The sequence below is a fragment of the Ruditapes philippinarum genome, unplaced genomic scaffold, assembly GCF_026571515.1.
Source record: "Ruditapes philippinarum isolate M1 unplaced genomic scaffold, ASM2657151v2 ctg11235_1_1_1_1, whole genome shotgun sequence".
Classification (NCBI taxonomy): domain Eukaryota; kingdom Metazoa; phylum Mollusca; class Bivalvia; order Venerida; family Veneridae; genus Ruditapes; species Ruditapes philippinarum.
Genome location: NW_026862480.1, coordinates 6217 through 31908, shown reverse-complemented (window position 1 = coordinate 31908; position 25692 = coordinate 6217). Strand labels below are relative to the sequence as shown.

The 25692-nt window shown below is 32.4% G+C and overlaps 1 protein-coding gene across 1 annotated transcript; it reads right to left on the bottom strand.

Moving 5' to 3' along the window:
- Window positions 1–9378: 9378 nt before the first annotated feature.
- LOC132719255 (uncharacterized) lies at window positions 9379–19804 on the bottom strand. The gene is made up of 3 exons (XM_060703019.1): window positions 17119–19804; window positions 11251–11347; window positions 9379–9582 (listed from the first exon to the last, which is right to left on the bottom strand). Exon 1 carries the CDS (start codon window positions 19720–19722, stop codon window positions 17389–17391), a length of 2334 nt encoding a protein of 777 aa, XP_060559002.1. The 5' UTR covers window positions 19723–19804; the 3' UTR covers window positions 9379–9582; window positions 11251–11347; window positions 17119–17388.
- Window positions 19805–25692: the final 5888 nt, after the last annotated feature.

Here is a 25692-nt window from a genome sequence, read left to right as displayed (position 1 = left end):
TATTAAAATAGTCAATTTTAGTTAAATAAAACGATGAAATTAAAACCAGGATCACTTTATTTCGTTATTCAAATCGTAAGTCATTTCACAAGAGTGAGACTATAAAAAGATTGTAGCACCATTCCGGTATATACAGAGTTATGAAACTAAACACAGACGGTTGCATTGTGATATTGCCACGTTCCAAGGTTCAGTTTAATATCTCTACCTTTCCTGTGATGGGACGGGACAGTACGGTACTGAATAAACATGACCGAATTAAATAATTTTATATACCCCAAAACTATGGTTGGTGTGTGTATAACAAGTGCCCGATTAATGTTGTATATACATGTATGTTACTTAATGGCATCCAGGTGGGGGGGATTTTTTTACTCTAGGTGAATGAATCATTTCATAGAACTATTATGGACGTCTACTAGGCAATGCTTTGTGTCAAACATAGAATCACTGGGTAAAGTAGCTATCTGCATAAAGATAAGATGTGTGTTTTCCTGAACATAAGTCTACATAAAGCAGTCTACATAAAGCAAGAGACTCCCGAGTTCTGTATATCGACTCATTATAAGTCCCATTTCTGCCCAAAAGTTTTAAGTTCTTTCTTTCTGTTCAAAAGAAACAGAGCAAACACAAAATATTGAAATTCATACGAAATGAAAGTGACCTTGATCTGAGGTGGGTTAAACCTGCACTCTGCATATCCTCTTATTATGCTTAACATTGCTGCCATGTAGTTTTAATTCAAAAGATACAAAATAGCTAATAGATGGATCAGGTGTATAACAATAAAGACGTCGATTTTTTTTCGGATGTATAAAAAGATAACAAAATAACACTATATTGGTTTAATGCATAAAACAACCCATTTCATCAAAATTGAAGTTAGCAACACATTTGAAAATACAAAAATGTAGATGAAAATATAATAAAGTAAACACATCAACCTTAATATTAGTATCACAAAACATCAACTATACCATTAATTTATGTAAAACTGAGAAATCGTTATAGCATTAACAGTGATAACAAGACTTCTTTATGAATCAAAGCACTGAATGTACTGATGGGGAGGCTATGAGAGAATGTTTCAGACTTATAGTTTCTTTTCTTTTTGCTTAAAATATGCTACCAAAATAAAAAGATATGCACATTGCGCTATTTATCCTTACTGTTGTGTTCAACCATTCATATATATGGTTAATGTGGTTGACTATTCATTTTGTTAATATTCCAGAACAGGTCTACATTCGGACTGTTAATCATGCAAATTTTGAAAAAACCTAAACTGTCAATAATAAATGACATACCAGCAAGTATGACGACTGTTCATTTATCAGATAACAATAACATTTTACAACTGACGGTTCCTTATCAAAATATTCTAGGACTGTTCATCATAAATACTTTATGTCATTTTAATATTATTGAATGATAATAACAACTGCAAGTGATGCAACATATTTATTGAACATAAAAATTATACACGTTTAGATGTACCATAATTGAGATCAATAAGATACTGTCTTGTGATGAGTATTAATATTCATGCTCTACGGACAGAAGGTTGTCTTCTTCAGAAGCAAATCTCGAATAAAATCACGTTTCAGAAAATTATTCCCATTTCATAACTGACGGCGTCGGATAATATTAAAGCTAAATATTTCTTGAAAAAATACATCTCTGCAAAGCTTATTCAAAAACTGAATCAACCTAAGTGAAAAATTGATCAGGAAGTTATATCTTCTTTTTTACCGCCAACACTCAACTCAACCAACTTATGGTAGTTAATCGATAGATTCTACGTGTATTTTTAAAACCTCACTAGCTTGAAATATATACTGCGGAAAATCTGTTGTTAACAGGGTGTGCGGTTATTACGTAGGGTTTTCCCTGTCGACCATTTCCCGCAAATAGATGAGAACATCGAAGCCGTCAGTGCTATGCTGTGAAAATGGTGTTTTAAGTTATTCTCCAAATACCTCCAGAGGCGTGCACGTTGCGGAGAAGGCACACGGAAGGTCATAGTCAAGTCATCATAAGTACCAGAGGTGATTGGTTGACCTGTCGTGACTTACTCTGGAGGTTTGGCGCTAATAGATGCCGTTTTTGTTGTCGTCAGTCAGAAAGTTGATGCCTTGACGGTATTGTCGTCTCCTTTACCACCAAAGAACGAAGAATGGGCTTCCAGGAGGAATCTGCTGAAAAAGACGTCCCAGATGCTATAATCTCGGACATATGGTTATTCCGCGCCGAGTATAAATAAACTTAAAAACACACACACTTTTGTTGAAAACAAAACAAAAAAACAACAACACATTTTCTGTAGTAATTTTTCAAGTGTTGTAAAATGAATAAGAAATTCCTCTTATGCCGCCGATTATTTTTAGAAACACAAACATATATTAAGTTCTTTTTTTTTTTTTTTTTTCAAATAAACATTAATCACTTCAGCGCGCGCAAATATCGTTTTCAAACTAAAGTTTCGTAAGATATGTTAATGACTTCCCGATGCTCGACTGTAAGTAATTTGTATAATAATTGTATGCAGTTTTTTTGTTTGTTTTTTAATTAAAGCTTCTTATTCTTTAATATTTTTTATGTATCTCATAAACTGTATTGAAAATTTGAATTTTATTACACATGGACTATCAAATTATGATGCGTTGTGAATTGAATAAACTTTCTAATTACACAATACGGGGTCATACTGATCTTTGCGTCTTTCTCTGAAATAATTATTTCCTTGTTAAAACATATTTGACCACATATTTCTGTCAATTAACTGTTCACTTTACACTTTACTTCCGATTTTGTTGTACGGAAACACATGTTTCTATTTGTGTTTTCTAATCAATTCGAATCTATAATCAGTTTAATGGGATCACCACCGGGTAAACGACTACTAGGTACTTTGGTCATGTTTTTTACCCAAATATTTGAATGTTTCTATTGGGATTAAAATGAGCATAGTTAACTAAACAACTGGTTGTATAAATCCCTGACCTGCCTAATTCTAATTATGAGATTAGTGAATATATAAGACTTTCACTACAAAATATTCCTAAACAAAAGAGCACATGTTTAAATTTATTCCTATACAAATAAAAGATCAGAGTAGGGATCTGTCAATTGCCAGACATATTTTTAAAAGATACTTTTATGTTAAAAGTTTGATTAATGAATTATGTAAGATGAAAATATAAGTATTGCTTTTTTTATTTTGCTAATGTAAAATGTAATATTGTGCTGGAATTTTGTCGGAGGGTCCTTAGGGGTTTTGTAGTTAAATAGTTTTTTTTTCGGCGATAATGGTTCAAGAATATAATGTTTTCAAACTATATGTTCATCACCATCAGTGAATGTTTAGTTAAATGTATGAAAATATTTACTAACAGCTATATGATATAGCGGTTTATGAGCGTTTTCCGCGTACAGCCTCCTGGGGTGTATTAATAAGTTAGTTTTCCTTAGTTATCACGCAAGCATGATCCATGTCTCTGATGTAAGCGACAGTTTACAATTATTTGTCTTTAAAAAAATATTTTGGACTATTAATGGTTTATAACAACAAAAGAACATGCATGATATTGAGAATACGGTGTTGCAACGTTCTAGTTAATGACCCGTCATAAACATGGTCGCTGCGTAGTAATTGGAAAATTGTTATCAAAAATAATAAAGAATATTTGCCACTAAATTAAAGCATTTACTAATAAATTTTCATTTATGCTTTTTGTTAAAAAAATATTGATAAAAGTTATTATTTTGAAGGGTTTTCATACCAGAACTATTTATTACAGACGTACGTATGCCGAAACCTGATTACCGCGGCAGTATGACGTCACGGAGTAGTGATTTAAACAAAAATCAAGAATTTTTCAGAGAATTATTATCTTTACAAATTGCAGATATGAAATTAAAGAATGAAAATATTTTCATATTGTAAATTTCTGTGATGAGTGATGAGTAAGCTTAGAAAAAATCAAGGTACTATTTTTTGACCTGATTACCGCGGCAGTAAGATTTGACAGACAGTTATTAACATTGGGTCGGCATAGCCTCCCCAATAAAAATCGTAGATTTTCAGTTTTCACTTTATTTCTCTATGACAAGATATGACGACTCAAATTTATTATTATATATGGATTAACTTTTATATACTGAACGACAGGCATTTTAGTGAAGTAGGGTGTTTTTATGAATTTTTTATTCATTTTTGACTAATTATTGATATCTGTCCGAATATGATAAATCAATCAAGACATGTTATAAGCATGAGACAGAAAAAAAATGCCATTTCCTAAAAGTGTTCTATATCAACTACATCAGGAGTTCTTGTATGATTAACACGTATATAATAATTATCTCAAACAAGAAAATACAAAGAGAACTTCAGTGCTTCAGGTGGGTCATCGTGCTATTGTGCTGTCGTGGTAACACGGCGCAACAACACAGTATGAAATAACATAGCCGGACAATAGGCAAGTTTAATTCGATGGAACTATAACACGATAATACTGTCGTGTAAAAATGTTATAAGTGCTGTAAATTTATGTATCTGCATTTTTATTTGGTGGTGTTATTGATAGGAGCTCACATCGGTTCGAATCCCAATCGGATCGAATTATTTTGTTTGTAAGCTACACAGCTCTAGTTTATGAATATTGGTGTTTTTTTTTCTGAAATACTGAACGACAGGCATATTAGATATTCCTCCACTCTAATAAAAAAGCTGCAAGTCTTTACATGAACTTAAGTATTTTGTACCATCAAACATGACCAATAACCAGTTATTTAAATGTTTTAAAACAATGTACGTAAATTGGCGTTCACAGCCGCATAATACACTGTTAACGCAAAAACGTACGTGGTGCTTAGAGGGTACCCGTACGTAAAAATGAGCAAAAGGTGTATTTGTTAATTCATTTAATAAAAGTTAAAATGACAAACGTAACAGAGATATATTTCAAAACCAGCCACATCAATACTTTTTCTTATATTTATAACTCAGTAAAAGCGCTTGAGTAAATCATCAAGTAATAAAGGGGAATAACTCCTGAGGGCATAGAATGGATTCACACTAGCCCTGTTCAGCTTGTCTAAATTATTTCATAATGCAGCGAGCTTGTTATGGTTCTCATAATCCGGCCAGTTCGTTTTAGATTTTTAGTAATGCGACTAGCTTGTTTTGGTTCTTTTATCAAGGTTCTTTCATAAAATTATTTCTTAATGTGGCCAGGTTGTTGTTTTTTGTTTGTTTTGTTCTTCCTTTCATAATGTGGTCAGCTTGTTTGTTTTGGTTCCTACCTTTAGGGTTCTTTCATATTTTGTAACCAGCTTCATTTCAGATCTTATATCTTAGTGATTTTGAAATGCGGCTAGCTTGATTTGGTCCTTAAATCTAGGTTCTTTCATAATGCGACCATCTTGTTTTTATCTAGGTTCTTTCACAATGCTGCCATATTGGTTCATTTTGGTTATTGTATTAAGTTAAACCGGAGCGGTGGCCTTGTGGTTAAGGTGTTTGCCTCTGAACCCAGAGATCATTGGTTCGAGCCCTACTCGGGTCACGACCATGTTTCTTTATATGACACCAGTACTGGTTGGTTCAAGGTAGCGGACTCGAAAGTGATTAATATAAGTTGTAAGAACTTGTATCGCAATCGAGCTTAGATATTAGATAATGTTTAAACCAATATAGATTATTCTATTATGTAGCCAGCTGATCTTGGTTCATATATCAGGGCTTGCTCATATATTGTACCTTCATAATAAAGCCACCTTGATAATTATTTTTTCAACATATTACACCTGCACAATACGACCACCTGAACTTGTTTTGATTGTGAAGAAACTTGTCAAGGTTCAATCATGTGTGTACTATTTATTCCTGGACTAACCAGTACTATAGTGTCACATAATGATTATTTCCCCAATAGGACACAACATCCAGGATAATTGTGTTATACAGCTACAGACCTCAAGTTTACCTTACAACGATACTGATTTACGTACATATATATTTGTATATGATAACCAAAACATCAATGTTGTTTCACAATTTCTTTTTTATTCAATATATGAACTATGATATAATCTACATACATGTATAGAACATTAATTTATAAAAAATACAAATTTCTGTAAACATATCATATTTGCAATCAGTACTGACAGTATAATTATTATAATTTACATAACAAAATGTACTTTTTCATATTTATCTCCCTTTACTAGATATTTAAAACAGTAAAATAGTAATCTCTTAATTCTAATATTTTCTTAAACTTGTAAAAAAGTCAAATCTGTTGTAAATATCAGATTGATGAAAATACAAAAATGATTAGAGCACCGCTAGACGGAGCATTATATGCCCAAAAGTGATTTATTTAGTAAACTTTAAGATGAATCATTTGTAAGATATGGGAATTAAATGAAGTATTACCTCCTTTAAATTACAGTCCTCCTATGAAGTTTGAATATTGTTGGCCAAATGGAACTTAAGTTATGCTCCAGAAACTGTTTTCAATTATAAACTAATATTGACTTGACCTTTGACCTTCTGATTTCAAAATCAATAAGGATCTTCTACCCAATATGGACAATCATACTATGAAGTTTGAACACTGTGGGCCAAATGGAACTTAAGTTATGTTGCGGAAACTGTTTTCAGTTTTAAGGTAATAGTGACCTTGACCTTTGACATTGTGACCCCAAAATAATCAATAGGGGTCTTCTACCCAATATGGACAATCAGCCTATGAAGTTCGAATATTATGGGCCAAATTGAACTTAAGTTATCGTCCTGAAATGAAATTGCTAACGGACGGATGGACGCCAGGGGGTGTAACATAATATGCCCGAAATTCTTTCCGGCATATAAAAATGATAGCATTTCTGAGGTAAAATAGGTCTTTAAGCAACATTTCATCAACCTTAAAAAAAATCATTATAAATTTTCATCATTACATGTCAATATAAAACAATAACATAAATTATATAAATTACAACAGCCTCTCTTCTATTGCAAATAAGTTGCAAATGACCTTAAATGCCGTTTTGTCAGAAGGATAATATGGTATTTCATGTTAAAACATCATACAGACTTAAAGGCCCAAAATGCCTCAGAAAAAAAAATCATTTTATTTTAAAACTTTTTTAGTATCTTGTTACAAATTGAAAAAAAAAACTCATTCCTCATAAAATTAAACCATCTTTGATCAAGCTGCTTTGTTGGAAATTAGTTTAATTGTATTAAATTATTATTTTGTATGAAAGCAAAACTACTACTTTTGTTGACATTTTGTTAACTAAATTTATGACATATAACTGATTATTCAGCACTACTTTCCCCAGCTATTAAACATCTTACATGCTTTTAATGCATTGTACAGAAACATTATTAAACACACGTTTGACATTTCTAAAGAATTTAATAAAAACATTAAAGGTATGCTCTTCACAAAAAAATAGTATAAACTGTTAAAAAGTTGAATAACTACAAAATTTACACACAGCATATATACCTAAATAAGATATTCCAACCAAAACGTTTTATGTAGATACATTGAATTGTGTACAATTGTGTCCCGACAATAAATAAAATATGTAAATTTACAATGCATATTGAGCAATAATGCTGAACTATGCACAAAACAGCAATTTACTTCAAAGGTTCGAAACAAAAAATTAAGCATTGAAACCTTCAAAATGGCTTTAAGTCTAAAATGTGTTATAATGGGGTATGATTTTTATACACTGCAGTTTTCTTTATGAGATCAATCTATATATGAATTTTAAAGTTCTTAACTTGAAAACGTTAAACATTAATCTGGTGGGACAAAACTAAACATGAAAAGGCATGAGAGAAAACTAAGATGATTCTTGAATAATTAATTTCTTTACAACTTTGTTGTATGAGAGTATAATTACTGATATGATTGTGGTTTTAGAGAACGGGCGCTATATTGAATACATATACATATACATAACACAAAAATATATTATCATAACACAAAAATAATTATCTTTGTAAATTATATAAAATCATACTAAGGAAACTATATACATATGTATACACACAAAAAACATTTCTTAAAGTAACAAGGCCATGATGACCCTAATTTGCCATATTTCTCATAGTAGCATGATAGTCCCATCCCTCTGAATGTATCCTAACTATTGTGTTACCTGAATGTATGTAACTTTCTTTATTATATGTGCATAGGTAAGTAATATACATATCACTTTCTTATCACTAAATATCAATTATGTACATGTATATACACATAGTAGTTTGACAATGAGATACACAGTACCTCAGACACAAAAATGGTAAGAACTTATAGATAACTATAAATATTGTATATACTTAAGCGAAAAAACCCATCTAATTTGACTAGAACATGGATAAGCAATACATTAATATATTATGTACAAATATACAATCCAAGCTATAACTGATAGACACACCTGAACACAACTAAATAATGATTTGCATTTTCTTGCATGTAAGGACTTGAGAAAACTACATTTTTTTTGATTAATAATATCTGTCATAAAATTGTTGCGGTTCGGATAGGAATATCGGATCATCCCAAAGGGACCTGCCCATTGGGCAGTAATGAGATTTCCCGAGTTACCACCAATAGGCAGGTCCCAAGTTTGGGACGGATATTCCGGTCCTAATCGAAATCATTTAAAAAAAATTATACACATGAAAAAAAACTATTGTACAAGAATAAAACATAATATGTTTTTTTTCAAAGCTTAGGTCATTATGAAGATATAGGTTCAACTTTTTCACTCTAAAATAGCGAACATAATTGATCTGATTAAATAAAAACAATTTTAATCATACTTTCTTGAAAGTGAATTGGTCTATAATGGAAAATATGTAATGCTATAAATAAATATGATATTATTCAGTATCATATGTTAAAACAAACCACAAGAGAATTACAACTAGCTGTTGTTGGTAAGTGTTTCTAAAAACATGACCTGATATGGCATATCAATATATAGCATATAATTAATACAGGACTCTAGAGCAAAATAGTATTGTTCATCATATATTGTGATGATACTAAATCTCTTTAGTAGATCTTTATCTATCAACATTTTTTGTTTTCATTAATATTTCATAAGAATATTCCAAAGTCACATATCTTATGTTTTTACATTACTTTATATGGAAAAAAGAAAAGTTTTCCCCTTTTTAGACGAACCACTTTTTAAAAAACAAGCGTTTTTTTACAAGTTTTCATTTGGGGTTTTTTAATGGGTATATTAATTTTACAAAAAAATCGAAGGGAAAAATTAAATATTTACATTTGGGCCCTTGTTTAAAATTTCTTTCAATGTGAATTCTCCTGAAAAAAACAAGTTTAAGTACAAACGATGCAAACGTTTGCTGGTCTGTCTTTGTTTCAGCAAGGAACTAAAAGATTGTACAAGGTATTGGTGATGCACTGTTTTTTTATATGTTTCTGTTAAGCCAGGAACCAGGTGTTAAAACTTCATATTGGACTCCAGTAGAAGCATAATCATCATTGTCACTGTAGATTTACTCGAGCTGATTTTCTGAAAAAAGTATAAAGACGAATAGAGAATAAATAAGAAAATTGAAATATAACAGCGGGTAATAGTGTAGATTACAGGATTTATTATCAAAATTATGTTTTATGTATTTTATGATTCACATACATTTAAGGTGAACTTAAGTAAATCAAATTTATAGACTTCCATTAGCCAGGTTGTTTTATTTATAGTAAGTACCTAACATTATTGATTATATTGACATGTGTAAACATTTTTTATAAATTAGATTATATAACATATATATAACACACCTAGCCCAATGGCTTATACTTAAGTCTCACTTATTTGTGAAAATAGTTGCCATAAAAAGATAGAAATACAGATGGAATATATTAAAATTGCCTTTTATATGAATCCATGTTTTTTCCCCAGCTTTTTGGGAACATGATCTATACCCATGGAATTGGGAATTTCAGCGATGTTTTGTTAAAAATTGGGAAAAATTACATAACTTAAATTTTGCAGTGGTTAAATGAATGAATAGAAGAACTGTCTATGATGGCATCTGCAATTATTTCAACACCATAACAGAGAAGAAGCCCTTATTTTCAAAGATTTTGGAATTTGTCAATATTTTTATTTTGTTACTTTCAATTGGGATTTTTTTCCTGTGGATTGGGAAAATAATATTCTTTTTTTAATTGGGAACATGACCAAATATAAAATAAGGCAAAAATCCCTATCGGATCATAATATGTCCACGTCCTGACACATGAGTAGAACCACAGACCTTCTGTAAGCAAACTGAATTGAATAATACATCTTCCGACGGCCAGCTGAAATGAATTATTTAAGCATATAGGTTTGAATACAAGTAGAATTACGGACCATCTGTAAGCAAACTGAATTGAATAATACATCTTCCAACGGCCAGCTGAAATGAATTATTTAAGCATATAGGCTTGAATACAAGTAGAATTACGGACCATCTGTAAGCAAACTGAATTGAATTATTTAGGCACGAGTTGATATCCGATTAGAGTCAGCCAACTTAATTGAATAATATAGGCATGCGCCGACAAGTTCAGAGGAGAACCTCGGGCCTTCCGTGAAGGAACTGAATTGAAAATAACACCTTCCCCAAGCCAGCTGAATTGAATTTTTTAAGCATAAGCTGGTATCCGAGTAGAACCACAAACCTCTGTAAGCCAACTGAATTTAATCATTTAGGCAAGAGCTGACATCTAAGTTGAACCACTGCCTTTTCAAGCCAGTCATATGAATCAACTTTAACTATTTGATATTATGAAGCTGATATCCGTTTAAGATATCCGAGTTCAGCTGCCAAACTGAGTAAAAATACAAGCATGCGATGACATCACAGTATAAACCTCATATCTGTTGCAAGGGTCTGGGCATAATAGCTGACATCTGAGTCAGCTAAATGAATCTAACTATTTGGCCTAAGTTGATATCTGAGTAGAACAACAGACCTTTCATAAGATAATTACTACCAAACTATGCTTATGATGGTATACAAAATTTAATATTTAATATTTTTTCAACAAATTTACTCAAAATCGTCTTTTTATGAATTGGTTGAATGAAGCAATTGTCTTCTGCATGGAAGCTGTCTTCGATATTTAATTTACTATCTTTATTGGATTTAATCGATAGGTCTGTCAATCATAAAGATAATTTAAGACTGACCTTGTCAACAAAGGAACATGGTATTTTTTGATGCTCGAAATAATCTGTAACTCCACAAATCCATATTCTGCATCACAAAGAATTTGATCTCAGGCCTCTGAAACGAGAAATAAGACATAAGATTAACGCATATCTTATTAATGGGGAAATTTTGCAAAACATTGTTTTATTCAAATGTAGTCAAAGAGGGCCATGATGACCCTTATGTCGCTCACCTGATTAATAAAGGCCAAACTGACATGGAGCAATTAATTTTGCAAGTTATGAGTGAAAAGCAGATATTGATTCTAATCATGAACTGATAATTATCACAAAGTTCATATTTGCATCTGAAATATTGTACATTTAAGATTAAAGTCACCGCAAGGCGGGACCTGTAAAGCTCAGTTTTTTTCTGTTTTGCTAGGGAAATCACTGGTTGCTAAGTAAAGTCAAAATTTGTTTAAGAAATCAATGGTTGCTATGAAAAGTCAATGGTTGCTATGGAATGTCTTTGGCTTCTATGAAAGTCACTTGTTGCTATGGAAACGATTGCTTTTGAAAACAGTGGTTGCTATGGAAATAAATGGATGTTATATATTATGTCATTAGTTGCTAAAGAAGTTAAGGGTTAAGTATTGAAATATCAATGGTTGTTTGGAAAGATTAATAAACATTTAATTAAAGGAAAATCCATGACTATTTGGGTGGGGCAAATATCGACCCTGATTCTTTGATTTGAACTTGCTAGAATTCACAAGTCAATAGTTTATGCCAATAGTTCAGATCTCTGGTTTTATAGAAGTTGATTATATTCGTCTTAACTATCAAAATGCACACGCGTATGTATTTTAAAAAATCTAAGACCCCTGGGGGCTAGTTCAATAAATATGGCCTCAAGGACTACAATTTGAACAAACTTAATAGTGGTCCACAAAACAATATTTCATGCACAATATCTAAGCTTTAGCCTTCATGCTTATACAGAATTAGATATCTCTTTTGGTTTTTGTTTGAGGAACACTAGACAATGTTTTATGTAAAACACCTAAGCTTTAGGCCCTTGTATATTGAAATGATCATTAAAGTTATATGTGTAAATCAAAAATACATGACCCCCTTATGATCCATTGCAGTTATTAGTTAACAAACTTGATTGATTTCCACTACACTATCTGTCTTGACAAACATATAAGATTAAACCCTCACTGTATAAGAGATGAATATCTCAAATATTACCAATATACTATTGAGGAAAATCTAAGACCTCCATTCATCCCCTCCCCCCCACCATGTAGGATAAATATTGACCCCAGCACTACTACTTAAACATATTTGGTTGAGGTAATCTAGAAATGTTTAATGCAAAATACTTAAGCTTTAGTCTTTAGTCTTAATTGATTATAAAAGATAACTTTTTAATTATAAGAACAAATTACTCCCTTCCCGCGACCTGGCTAGGTATGTTGAGACCCTAGCCTAATTAATTCGGCGTGAACGGTTTGACCCATTTTACAGACATTTTTCTTACTGTCAAACCCCCTCGAAAATATCCCAACCAAAAACGCCTAAAACTGTAAAACCGAAACATAAATACCCAAGTCATGAGTGCCAAAGACGGCTCTGGTAGGTGCAAGTGCTCTCTTGCGCCTGTTTAAACATAATTCATCACTTAAACATAATAATGTTGAAATTTTGAATCAACACTCACAAAATATGGCGGTAATCCTGGAATTTTCAATGTGACACACTCGAGGCGCCGTTAAATGAAAAGCGGGAACTAGATAACATGGAATTTTTTAAACGGGTATCAGAAGTTTTGGCATCATGGCAGAGTTATAAAATAAAAAAGGCAGTTCAGAAATTTCACCTAATGATCACAGATGTTAAAAAAACCAACTTTATAATTTCTAATTTGACAATTTATTGAATATAAACAGACTTAAGGTCTCAACCCGGTACGGAATAAGACCGAACCCATTGTAGTGTAGAAAGTTGTTCTTTAAAATTTTGAAATGGCACAATTTCAGTCATCTCTAGTTAGATTGGTCATAATTAAAGTGTATTTATTGCATGTGTGTAGTTTTTGTGTGTTATATGATGACTTTAAAAGTAGTTTTTTTGTGTATTCTCCAGGAATTCATTTATTGGTGGAAGGATTAACGATGTACTACCCACCAGCTGTCAGGAGTTTTTAAAGTGGTGAATTTAAACAATGTTACAACAGAATGAAGATTTCTGAAAAAAGTAGACAGTTAACCTCTTATATTCTGGGCCTCATTGGACTAAAATAGTGTTAATGTTTAAAGTTGAAGACAGTATATAGTTCATCAAGAACATTGGAATCCAGAATTAAGCCTCAAATTTGACTGATTTACTATAGAACAGATAGTACGAAAATTCACTGGGCCGTATCCTTAAATGCAGTATGGTCTGACGTCGGACACCATAAACTATTTAATTTCTAAGTAAGGATATCAGAATTTCCTTTTTACATTTTATTTTTAATGCTGAAATAATCTTGTGTGAATGTAAGAGTTATTCCTTCAATAACATAAACAAATTGTATAATAAAGCTTGCGTATACAATCGATTACCACCGATACCTGTGATACACCATGAAAATTTTCCAATTATACCATGACACTGCTTGCATCATTCTTTCTTTATTTCCAATATGGCCGCTTTCAATAATTGTCAACGATTTAAAAAAATACAGTGGAATATTTAGACTTCTGTTCGACTTTGAAGTATGATTATTTGGAACCTAACATAAAAAACGGTTCTCTTTCAGGTAATGTAGGCCGTTTCTTTCAAAACTTCTCTAGTTTACGCTCCCAACAACTTCTAATTGGGAAGCGTCCGTGCATAAAAAAGCAGTTCGTGGTTAGACTTGAAAAAAAAAGCGATCGTCCAAAATTATCTCGGTGTCTCTTTGACAAGTCTAATTAGTTGGACTATTGAGACCCTAGGGTTTTAAGTTTAACAAACAATTACTACAAGTTGTCAGGACAATATTTCATGTAAAAATCTTAGCTTTAGACTTAACGATTCTAGAGAATCAAATTATTTCTAGTTTTACTTTATACGTATATATGGAAAAGCTAAACCCTATTGCCCCCATACCTAGTCAATTAAGACCCTAAGTCTATACTCGTATAAACTTGGTTCCTTCACTGCACAATGTTTGATGCCAAATTTCAAATATTTTACCTTTAATTTATGGTTTAAAGTAGCTTAATTAATTCGGCGTGAACGGTTTGACCCATTTTACAGACTTCTTTTCTTACTGTCAAACAGTTGGAAAAAGACAGCGCCTGTCCAAAATTATCTTGGTGTCTCTTTGACAAGTCTTATTAGTTGGACTAGGTTTAAAGGAAATTGGTTGACAGATCACCATCAAATGTTATTAATTTATAATTTAAAGATTCTGGCAATAAATGATACAAAAAGATAAAAATCTAACGAGAACAATATTTCTGAAAATGAGAAAAAAAAAACAATCTTAATTTTTATATAAATAAATTGTATAGTAGATAATAGAGGGTTAACTAATAACGTGGTTCCCCTATGTATATATATAGTATATGTTAAAATAATACTTTATATTGAATATAAAATATTTTGGGACTACCTTTTGTCCCATTTTCTTATCCAATCAAATGCTCCAATTTATTTGAAATATATTGCATACACTACACCGGGACTGGTGTATGTGAAAAATACGTTGAAAAAAGTTTTAACAGGTATTGACGTGGTATCTGGCAAATATGACGTTATGGATATGGTCGGAGTTTTAAATTAGACAATGAATGAAGCATGCGAATAAAGAAAACAAATAAGATAACGTTTTCATACGGTTATTTATAAATCCAAGATTTAATTATAAAAATAATTGAAACAGTACATTCCCTATACCAACATGGTTATAATTCAAACATTAGAAAACAGTTAATGGCTGATAACTGAAAATAATTGACATGGAGTGAGAGAAATCCACTAACACATATCTTTAAAAAAATCATACAGAATATCCATTTTTCATAATTCCAAGACACATTTTGTTAAAAACTCCACTTTTTTAACAGTTGACTTCGATCCCTATACCCTCGTTTAGTCAACTCGCGCATGCGTGGATCCAATATACTGCAAAGACCAGAAAAAAAGATCTTCAGTTTTAACAAAGTTCACGTGCATGGATTTTTCATTTCGAAGATACCGTAGTCTTGCAGCAATGTTTAGTGAAGTTGTTGAAGGAAAGAATACTCCATTTTTTCCTTTCAATTTCACAGATGTATCTTTGCGACCAAAAATCCATTTCTGCACATGAACGGAACTGCTCTTTATCAACGGGAATAGAATAACCAGGCTCTTGCTTAGTCTCCAGTTGTAGCCAACTCCCTCCAGACGGACACTACCCAGTTGTTGTTTTTCGTTGTATTATAGGGCACTGTATTTCTGTTTCTTGACAAAAGCTTTTCAAATCGGCAGGAAAAATGCAAATACCAAAGAAATCACTTAAATATGATTTAAAGTTTTTTAAAAATTGCAACGGCAGTTTAGGCAGATTAATTATGTTATGTTTGAATAATTTACCGTCATCTACTTTGAGGTTCGGTGCTGGTTGGGTGTTGAAAAGCTGCGCGCCTGGACATATTTTCATTCAGATAATGATGCAGTTAGATATTGCAAGAATTCGAGAATATTGTTTTTATTAAATATATACCTGAGCTATTGCCTCTTGTTGCTTGTGTCTGCATATAAAACCTGCGTATCAATATCAAGCATCCGTGACCACATCAATTTGATTCTTGCTATATTCATTATGTCAAACAGGATTGTTACATGATGACTAATGATGTAACAATGCATAAACACGCAAGGCTTTGATTGATAGGTCAAAACTATCCGACTATGTGTTGGCCTGTAAATCTTTACTAGTTAGGGTGGGACTCGTATTACACTAAACGCTGTACCGACACTTCGTACGTGACTTATTCCAGGAAAATGGGTCGAACGGTAAGCCAGTTATAGTTCATATTTTATAAAAATAAGAACTAATTGCTGCGCTCCGCTACGCTACGCTTGCAATAAATTCCATATTTTCTAAAATCTGAACTATAACTATTACATAAAAAAATTATGATAAAAAAATTTAATTAAAAAGTTTATTTATTTATATCAAGTATATGTTGGTGTTCATCCGTGCTGTTCTACAGAAATAGAAACTTTGACGGGAGCGATATAGTAATTCACGAGTTTATAATGTAAGTGCCACACGCGTTTTAAGTTCGAGACCGCGTCGGTCCATTTTTTCACCTTATTTATACTTTCAACATTATTGAAGCTATATATGATTTTTTATGTTGTTCGTTTTGTTTTATTATATATATGTTTTACTTCATTTTGTTATGTCTATACTCTTTTTAAATAACATATTTCAATAATCATGTTTAAAATTTAAACGGATTAAAATCAACAAATGTCTTTTCAATGCCGTAAAACACACTACAAATCTGTTCCATTAAAACCTACTGCATAAATAAAGAAAGACTACTAAAACAGTTGCAACAGTAAGGATCGAACCACAGATATCTCATTTATCAGGCATTCTGTAATCGACTGTGCTATTGTAAATAAACGAAACCTTTACATAAAGCTGGCGTGACTTTCAATCCATGACTAATATACTCCACATTAATTCTCATAAACTACACGGACGAAGCCGGAGTGGGATCGAATATTTAAATGAGTCATATAATGTATTCATAATTGACAGGTCAATAAAATCAGACTTTAATATAAGAGTATTGTTCACTGTAAATTATCTATTTCAGTTCTTACATATGCATGTATGAAAAAAAAAACATTCAATATAAATTCACTTACCTGTGAAATATTTCCATATCCTAATCCAACTTTAATATCCATTAAGTTCCGTCAAAACTTCCTTGAATTATTTCCATTCATTAAATGTTTTTATTTATAAACAATTGTCACTTAATTTATCAATTGAATACAGAAGTACATGTCTGTCCTAATTAAAGTTTGAAGAGCCGCCATTTGTTTCTAAGTGTCCATATTTAAATTGTTTTGTTTATCTAAAATAATTGAAATAATTTATTTATTTTATTTCACAATGTTTTTTTTCTTTCTTGTCTATTCTTTGCTTGGTTTTATTGTTTTGAACTCAAATGACTGCCACTCACCTTCTTCTTGTATCACATGAAAAGTTTGTGAACTCCGAATATTTTCTTTAACACGCGGTTCAATATCGCCAATCTTTACTGTAACTGACTGCGGCAGATTTGCCAGCAGGGTAATAAAGTTCTGTAAGCTTCCTGCAGACATTTCTATCCCCCCAAAATCCATACGTTCAATATTCAACATGCCATGTGACAGTAACAATGAACTTTCATCTAGATTTATGTACATCAACGTAACATTAACTAATGACGGTGTTGATATATTTAATTGTAGCCTCCCAAGTAACTTCCCCAAGTGTAACTTTGACAGAGTTGAATGTTTAGACAAGTCCAAGTTCAATCTCTTACAATCACTCCAGCCATGTTCTTCACAGCCTATCACTGCCAATGTTAACTCTTTCATTGATTTTTGACAGGAGATAAAATTGAAAAATGTTTCCAGTATGTTGTGAGATAACTTGAAGTCGTCAATATATAAATATTGTAAGTTTTGACATTGCGCCATGTTTTCACTCAGATTTTCTTCAACATTTGTCCATTTACCACACCGCAAAGTAACAACCTGTAAACTGGGAAAAAATATACGATTTATCTCAGCCTCCTTCATCATGTCACCATCATAGTAAAGTTTTTGTATCTGACTTAGATTTGAGAGAGAGAATAAATCTATTATTTCACGTAAACTGCTGGAAGTATCTCTGGTTTTTATATAAAGTGATTTTATGTTGGTTTTATTTTGTTTTAACAACTGTTGTGACTGCTCACTGCGCACGGTGCTTCCGACGATGAAGAAATCTTGTAAACATAATTGAAAATTTTTACGTTTAGGCATTTTCACTTCAGGGATTTCTTGTAAACACGACATGAACATTTTCTGTATGTTATACAAAGGATTATTGTACACGTACATCATCTCGCGACCTGTCCTAGTTCTATAGTCGCGTGATTCCTCGTCTTTATTTATCACAGACATAAAATCATTTGATATTGCACACATCCGGTCAGCATTCATTCTACTTATAAATTCACAAATTTTTGACATGTCCAGAATGTCTTGAACATATCTACATTTTTCTTTCACAGTTTTGTGAGCATCTCTTTGAAAACTTATAAATATGGCGGCAAAGAATTCCTGAACTGTTTTGTGGGAAAACGATACTTTACTAATCTTTTTTGTTAGTGTGTTGGATGTACTTTCTGACAGCATTCCTGAGTGAAGGGTGAATTTAATCTCGTCTTGTGTGAGATTTTTTCCAGCAATTGATCCATCAAATACCAGCGTGTTTTCTTTTGTTTCGTTGAATAATGTACAATAAGCTAATTTCCCTATATGCACCAGGAGTGGGTAGTATTTCGTACAGTTGTCATATTTAGCAAAAAAGTCTGGGATGTCAGTTGATGAAAGATTCGCCGGTTGTTCTCCGTGTTTCTGATTCGTTCTTGACAAGAGAAGCTCGACTATATTAACATATAGATCAGAATTTGAATTTCCTATATGAACACCATCGCACCATAAGCAAATTGTATATATCAACAGTAGAGGCACAGAAGTAAGTTCTGCATTTTTTCTTCTTTTGATTTCTTTCATGAATTTTGTGACGTCATTTTTTAAAGCATCATCATTCTGGTGAGACTTTAGTCTTTGTAATATTCTCCTTGTAAGTGTATCTGCCGAGTCTTCACTTAGTTTTGTTAGTTCTACTTTTTGACCTACTTCAAACGAGTTAAGGTTCAAAACACCTAATTTCCATGGTCGCGTGGTTGTCATAACTGTACACTTTTTTTGGTCTTTCCTGTGGGGGATCGATCGTGGCCTTTTGTAACATTTCTTGTCGGGGTGTGTCCATTCATCTAGTCCATCTAGTATCACAAGGCATTTCTCATTTTTCAAAATTTTAAACAGGACTTCTTCGGGAAGCCTTTCTTCAAGACCCAAATTTGAAATAATCTTTTCAAATATGAGCTCATCTATAGAGCACAAATCGTCCGAATCTCGCAATAAGACTAGGAATAAGAATTCAAATTCTTGCATACAGTCTACATCATCTTTTAACAAAAGATCATTTAAGTCTTCATCCGGGCAATGCGCTTGACACCACACGTTCGCCAGATACTTTGAAAATGCAGTTTTTCCGAGTCCAGCATCAGCGAGTACATATATTTCTCGATTTTCTATATTTTTAGTTTTGAATAACTCCGATAATGATTTAACTGGTATTTTTTTATCATTTCCCGTCGATGTTGAGACTAGTAAGCTCAGTTCCGGTCTGATATAGAAAGAAGCCATCGGTGTGTGTTTCTCTTCAAAAAGAGGCGACAGGAAAATTTTACTATGTCTTGTTTTGTAGAATTCAAAGAGACCATCTTTTACTTCTGAAATATATAATAGAAACACAACATGTATATATACATGTATATTGCTCAAAAATTTGAAATTTATTGAAAAAAAACAGATGATTAATGATAAATGAAAATTGTGCTGGTCGACCACCACCAAAACCGGACAACCATCAAACCCGGACGGACCAGAAAATGCTTAATTTAGTATTGTCTTTGTTCAGTGGTTGTCAGTCATTTTTTTATCAACAATAAATGTTTGTTTAAAATTAAGTAAATAAATTTATTTCAACCACCGTAAATGGTAATATTTTAATGTATATTTCATGAATGTTGACATTGAAATTTGGGGTCAAGAAAGCCATGCCTAACCTCATATACCAGCTATAATCATTTACAGAGTAAACAATATAATATCCATAACTTCAGTATTTGTTGTTGACATATTATATATTATGTTTAAAATCAAAACACCAAAGCTTTTATCTGAATTACATCACATCATGTACATATCTGTCTGGACAAATGGTACTGTAGTTTAGACAATTTAGACAATTTTGATAACCTCATTGTCGAGCCTCAGATATAAGTGTAAATACATTCAGAAATAAACAAACTAATTTGTAAGATAGGAGAAGAACCAATCTGAACTGTGTCAAATTTTTAGGTCTCTAGGCTAAAATTATGACAAATGTTCAAAAAGTGTCTGGTTGATGGTCCCTGACCAGTATAAATATTTTAAGGTACCTATTTGTTACTAAACACAAATCCCCAATGAGTGTAAAGCTTTGCATCAATGTACTTATTGAAATGACCAAGCAATTATAATCATTGCGAATATTTTAACCAAATTTACACTCTCAACTCGCAATCTGGAGATAGAAAAAGGAAGGCACGATAATATTCCAAAAGAAAATAGAAAATGTCGAAATTGGCCACTAAATTTCGTAGAAACAGAATATCATTTCATATTAATAATCAATAGTTTACATAGATAGCTTTTTAAAACAATATTTGGTACATGGCCTACAATGCGAAAAATTCGAAACACTAATAACAAGCACAAATATTTAAACAATAATCTGGAAAGTTATCTGTATTATGCAAGGACATAACTTTAGATTACCCTTATAGTATCCGTAAAAACACTGTTTTCCTTATGAAGATTGGTAGAAGGTAGGTAACTACTATGGTTAGTACATACGACGTTTAAGTCATCTTAGAAATATTCATAACCGACTAAATATATTATGCAACGAAAACAAATAAATTTCTCTTTATGCAAACTCTGTTAGATATGTCTTAACCGTTGTTAATACTTGTCAACAATGCTTCTTGGCTAACTTACTGTAACTTACACTTTACACCACACAGTATTTGAATTGTATTACTATAAATTGCATGCATACAATTTATATTCTAAACATATATGTTATATGTCATATGAATCAAATAAAAATCTACTTGTAACAATTAAACATTGTAAATAACATTGTCACACGGATTCGAACGGTATTTCAATTAAACAATATTGATGCAACATGCTGATTAATAAAACATTTGTGACTATCAGAAACATTTATTTTTGTGTTGTTGTTTTTTAAATATATAACTAGAAAAGGTCAAACGATGTTTCATTTCGTTAAAAGAACAACAAGAGCGATCAGTAATCACATGTGTCGCCTCATGATGGCCAATTTCATGTTGGGACAAATTTTGTGACAGACGGACAGACATACGGACAGTGCACAACTAGACTTGGTACTGATCATTCCTGTAGGTTTGGATAAAATTGCACCAGTAGTTTATGAGGAGTAGTCCGGACAAGCTTTTGCGTATCTGGCAACACACAGAAAATAACACCTTTTTATCAAAGGGCCATAACTCAGCCAAAAATCATTCAACATGAAAACCCGTGCAATATGCGCAAGGACTTGAGCTACAGATCAATCTTGTAAAGTTTCATTGCAATTGCATTAGTGGTATAAGAGAAGTAGTCCGGACAAACTTTAAAATTAAAAAATATTAAAGGGCCTTAACAAAAATCATTGAACCGGAAAATGCTGACAATATGCAAAACTAGACTTGGTACTGATCATTCCTGTAAAGTTTGGATGAAATTGCACCAGTAGTTTATGAGTAGTCCGGACAAGTTTTGTGACGACCGGCCGGACAGACAGACAGACGGACAGACAGACGACGGAGAAGTGATCCCTCTATGTCGCCACTACTCCGTAGAGGCGACACAAAAATGAAGAAACAATCAATCACATAAACACATGTTTAGACTGTTTTTGTTCATTTTTACATTTCATTCAGTTATGTTTATTTTGATAAAATCAAAGAAACTATGCTGTTTGTAACCTTTGCAGTATTCTTGGATATAATTTACCAGTACTGACTTTGTACCAGGAAAGTGCTGTTCTAATTCCTTTACAAAGTGACAGAAATTACAAATCGAATATTTTGTTCTTGTCAATCATTTTATGATCCTATAACTTTTGTATGGTTTTATATAATAAATAGAATGTTCAAATTAAAATTTATCAATATCGTAAGTAACAAAAAGCATTATATTAAAGATATTAAAGAATTTACATTTCAAGTTAATAAAGGGAGGTAATTAGAAATTGTATCATAGTTTGGGGACCTTTCTGTTGAAAAAGTGTCAGAGTTAAATCACATACATATACATGCACAGTGCGGTAACTGGAGTGCAGGTATCAGTTACCCGCACTCCAGATCATGCCCGTTGATTGGCTCATTTTTGCTGGGGTTTACATATTGTGACGGCAAAGAAAGGGAAAGCGGCAGAAATATCATATTCAGATGCTCGATCATTGGTTACTTTTCCCGGTGTTTAAAATTGTGACAACAGGGAACGTGTTTTTTATGTTTGACTATGATACAAAAGAGAAAGAACACCAAAACACTCGGCAATCTGATTTATACTCGGGGGCTACGCCCCCTCGTACAAATCAGATAGCCTCGTGTTTCGGTGCTCTTTCTATTACTTGTTTATTTTTTCAATCAGGAATTAATGCATACTAGGGCTTTAATTCACAGGTTGGGGAAGCAGCCCTGACCTAAATTTTGGTAGAAAATTTCACGGTATATTTGCAAAAGAGGGAAACAAAACTTGATGTCAATTCAATTTTTTAGGGATGATTTTAAACAATTTCTTCTATGGGAAAGCAGTCCTATATTGGCCCCTGCTATAGAAGGAAAAAAACCTGATATATTTTAATGTTTACACAATGTGGACAAATATTTGCAGTACATATTTCACATATTTTTCGATGTTCGAAAATTGTTTTAAAATCATGATTATATACATATATAAAATTTCATTTAAGTGTGGTTACAATTTAAATTGAAGCATGCACGATCTTTAAGGGAATTGGGCAATAGTCTTTATAAAGCCCTTACCACTAAATCATGCTAGTGCTTTATATATAATAGTATCCACAATTTCAAATTCAACAATTTTACGCTACGGAACAGATTTATAACAATTTATGAAGATGTTTTGTTTTATATGACATAATAACAGTGTATTTATTCTTTACACTATTCTACATAAAGAGGACGATTACAGATAAGTCGCTCACCTGAAAAATATTTCAATGTTTATACGAATTCAAAAATTAGCACCTATATAAATGAAAGGACATGTGTAGCAACTTCGATGCAATGCATTAGATATGAATAGTGACAATAAAGCCAAACAAGAAAATATGCATCTGTACTTAAATAAAGATTGTAATAATTTCTACACACTTTAACAACTGACGAACCCTTTGAATGTCTGTATATTCTATAAACACATGTTAAGAAACACTTAACAACTTTACTTGGCAAACATTGATCATATGTTCCTGCACCTTAATATACATGTTTGTCAAATAAGAGGAGGAAAATGTATGGTTGAATTCTCTTTTTGTATGTCTTCATATCACTGCTGTATGTACACAGCAGTGAAAAGTCATTTAGCGGATAGATAAAAATGCTGACAACGTTTTGATTGTATTAATTTCATAGACACTTGGGAGTCAGACCCAGATAATAGGGTCCCGCTTTGTCCCCAAGCGTGTCTATCTATGATCATACAAGTTGTCAATGTCCCGCTGTACGGGAACTGAGTTTAAGGACCAACTTTTGGACCCAATTTCCCTATTTTAAAGGCATAATAATTTTTCTCGCTATTTCTTTAAAAAACAACAACAACAACCCCATCCAAAAGAGATTTTTTTACTTTTTTATAAGTGTGGAACGGACAGGGACACTGTCGTTTGAAAACAAAATGGTATTGATCCACAATTGACATTTCTATCTTTATACATACAGAAAGTTCATATATCTCCTAATTCCCCATGTCTGTGTGCATGCCGCTACTATACTGAATTTTGAGGGACAATCTGACCGTAAATTACCGACTCCCAAGTGTCTAACATTTCTTAGTAGCTTCATACACTGATCCGACGAAACAGAGGAAAGGAAAAATAAATATTCCCTCCACCCCCTCCAAATATTTAGTCCAGAGTAAAAATTTACTAAGCATTTGTCCGGCATTATAGATTACATATGATAGATAAAATCAATCAAAAGTCATTATCAGCAGTATCCATTTTTTTGTAAATGGAAAAGAAATATTTAAATTTATTTAAAAGTTAAGTTAAGTTATATATAATAAATACAGAAAAATACAACACATTCTTACCAAGACATCATTGGAAAAAAAGAGAGAGAAAAACGAAAAAAATCCTGGTTAATTGTTCTCGTTAGTTCGTACTTATTGACCTTTTACCAACCATGACCTTAATGCTGTGCAATGATCATGCATATCATATGCACATAGTTTAAATTATTTCAAGTCTTCCATAAAGTCAAAAAGTTATCAAAACATATAACGTTGACCTTGGGGGTAGCAACCTGCAATGGTTTAAATGTGATGGCCAGACACGAAATGAAGACTTTCCAACATTTGACCTGTAAGTGTGACCTTGACCTTAGGTGTAGCAATTCAATTGCACTTATAATGGTGATCACTTGTGCCAAGCTATTTAAACAAGAGGGCCATGATGGCCCTGAGGTCGCTCACCTGTATATAGGCCCCCCAACCACCCCAAACGTTGCAGGGCCAATTTAACCCAAGGGCTATTATTTGCACAAACTTGGTAGACACCCATAAGAAGATGTTTCATGCTAAACATCTAAGCTCTAGCTCATTGGGCTTTTTAAAAGATGATTTTTTTACTATACACATATAGTTAAAAACAATGACACCCCTGGGGCCGGGCCAGTTTTGACCCCAAGGCTTTTATTTGAACAAAATTTGTAGACACTTACTAGAAGATGTTTCATGCTTAATATCTAAACTCTAGCAATTTGGGTTTTTCCAAAGAAGATTTTAAGTTTTTGATATACACATATAAAGAAAATCAATGACCCCCGGGGTGGGGCCAATTTTGACCCCTGGTCTTTTATTTGAACAAACTTTGTAGACACTCACTAAAAGATGTTTCATGCTTAATATTTTAACTCTAGCTATTTGCCAATTTGGGTTTTTTTCAAAGAAGATTTTTTAAGTTTTTGCTATACACATGCCATATAAGGAAAATCAATGACCCCCCGGGGCGGTGCCAATTTTGACCCCAGGGCTTTTATTTGAACAAACTTGGTAGACACCTATTAGAACATGTTGATGCTAAATATCTTAGCCATAGCTCTTTGAGTTCTTTAAAAGAAGATTTTTTAAGTTTTTACTATATGCATATAGGGAAAATCAATGACCCCCCGGGGCGGTGCCAATTTTGACCCCAGGGCTTTTATTTGAACAAACTTAGTAGACACCTATTAGAACATGTTTTATGCTAAATATCTTAGCTCTAACTCTTTTGGTTCTTTAAAAGAAGATTTT

Coding starts and splice junctions, on each gene's coding strand:
- LOC132719255 (XM_060703019.1), bottom strand. CDS start 19,722: ATGGCTTCTTTCTATATCAGACCGGAACTGAGCTTACTAGTCTCAACA.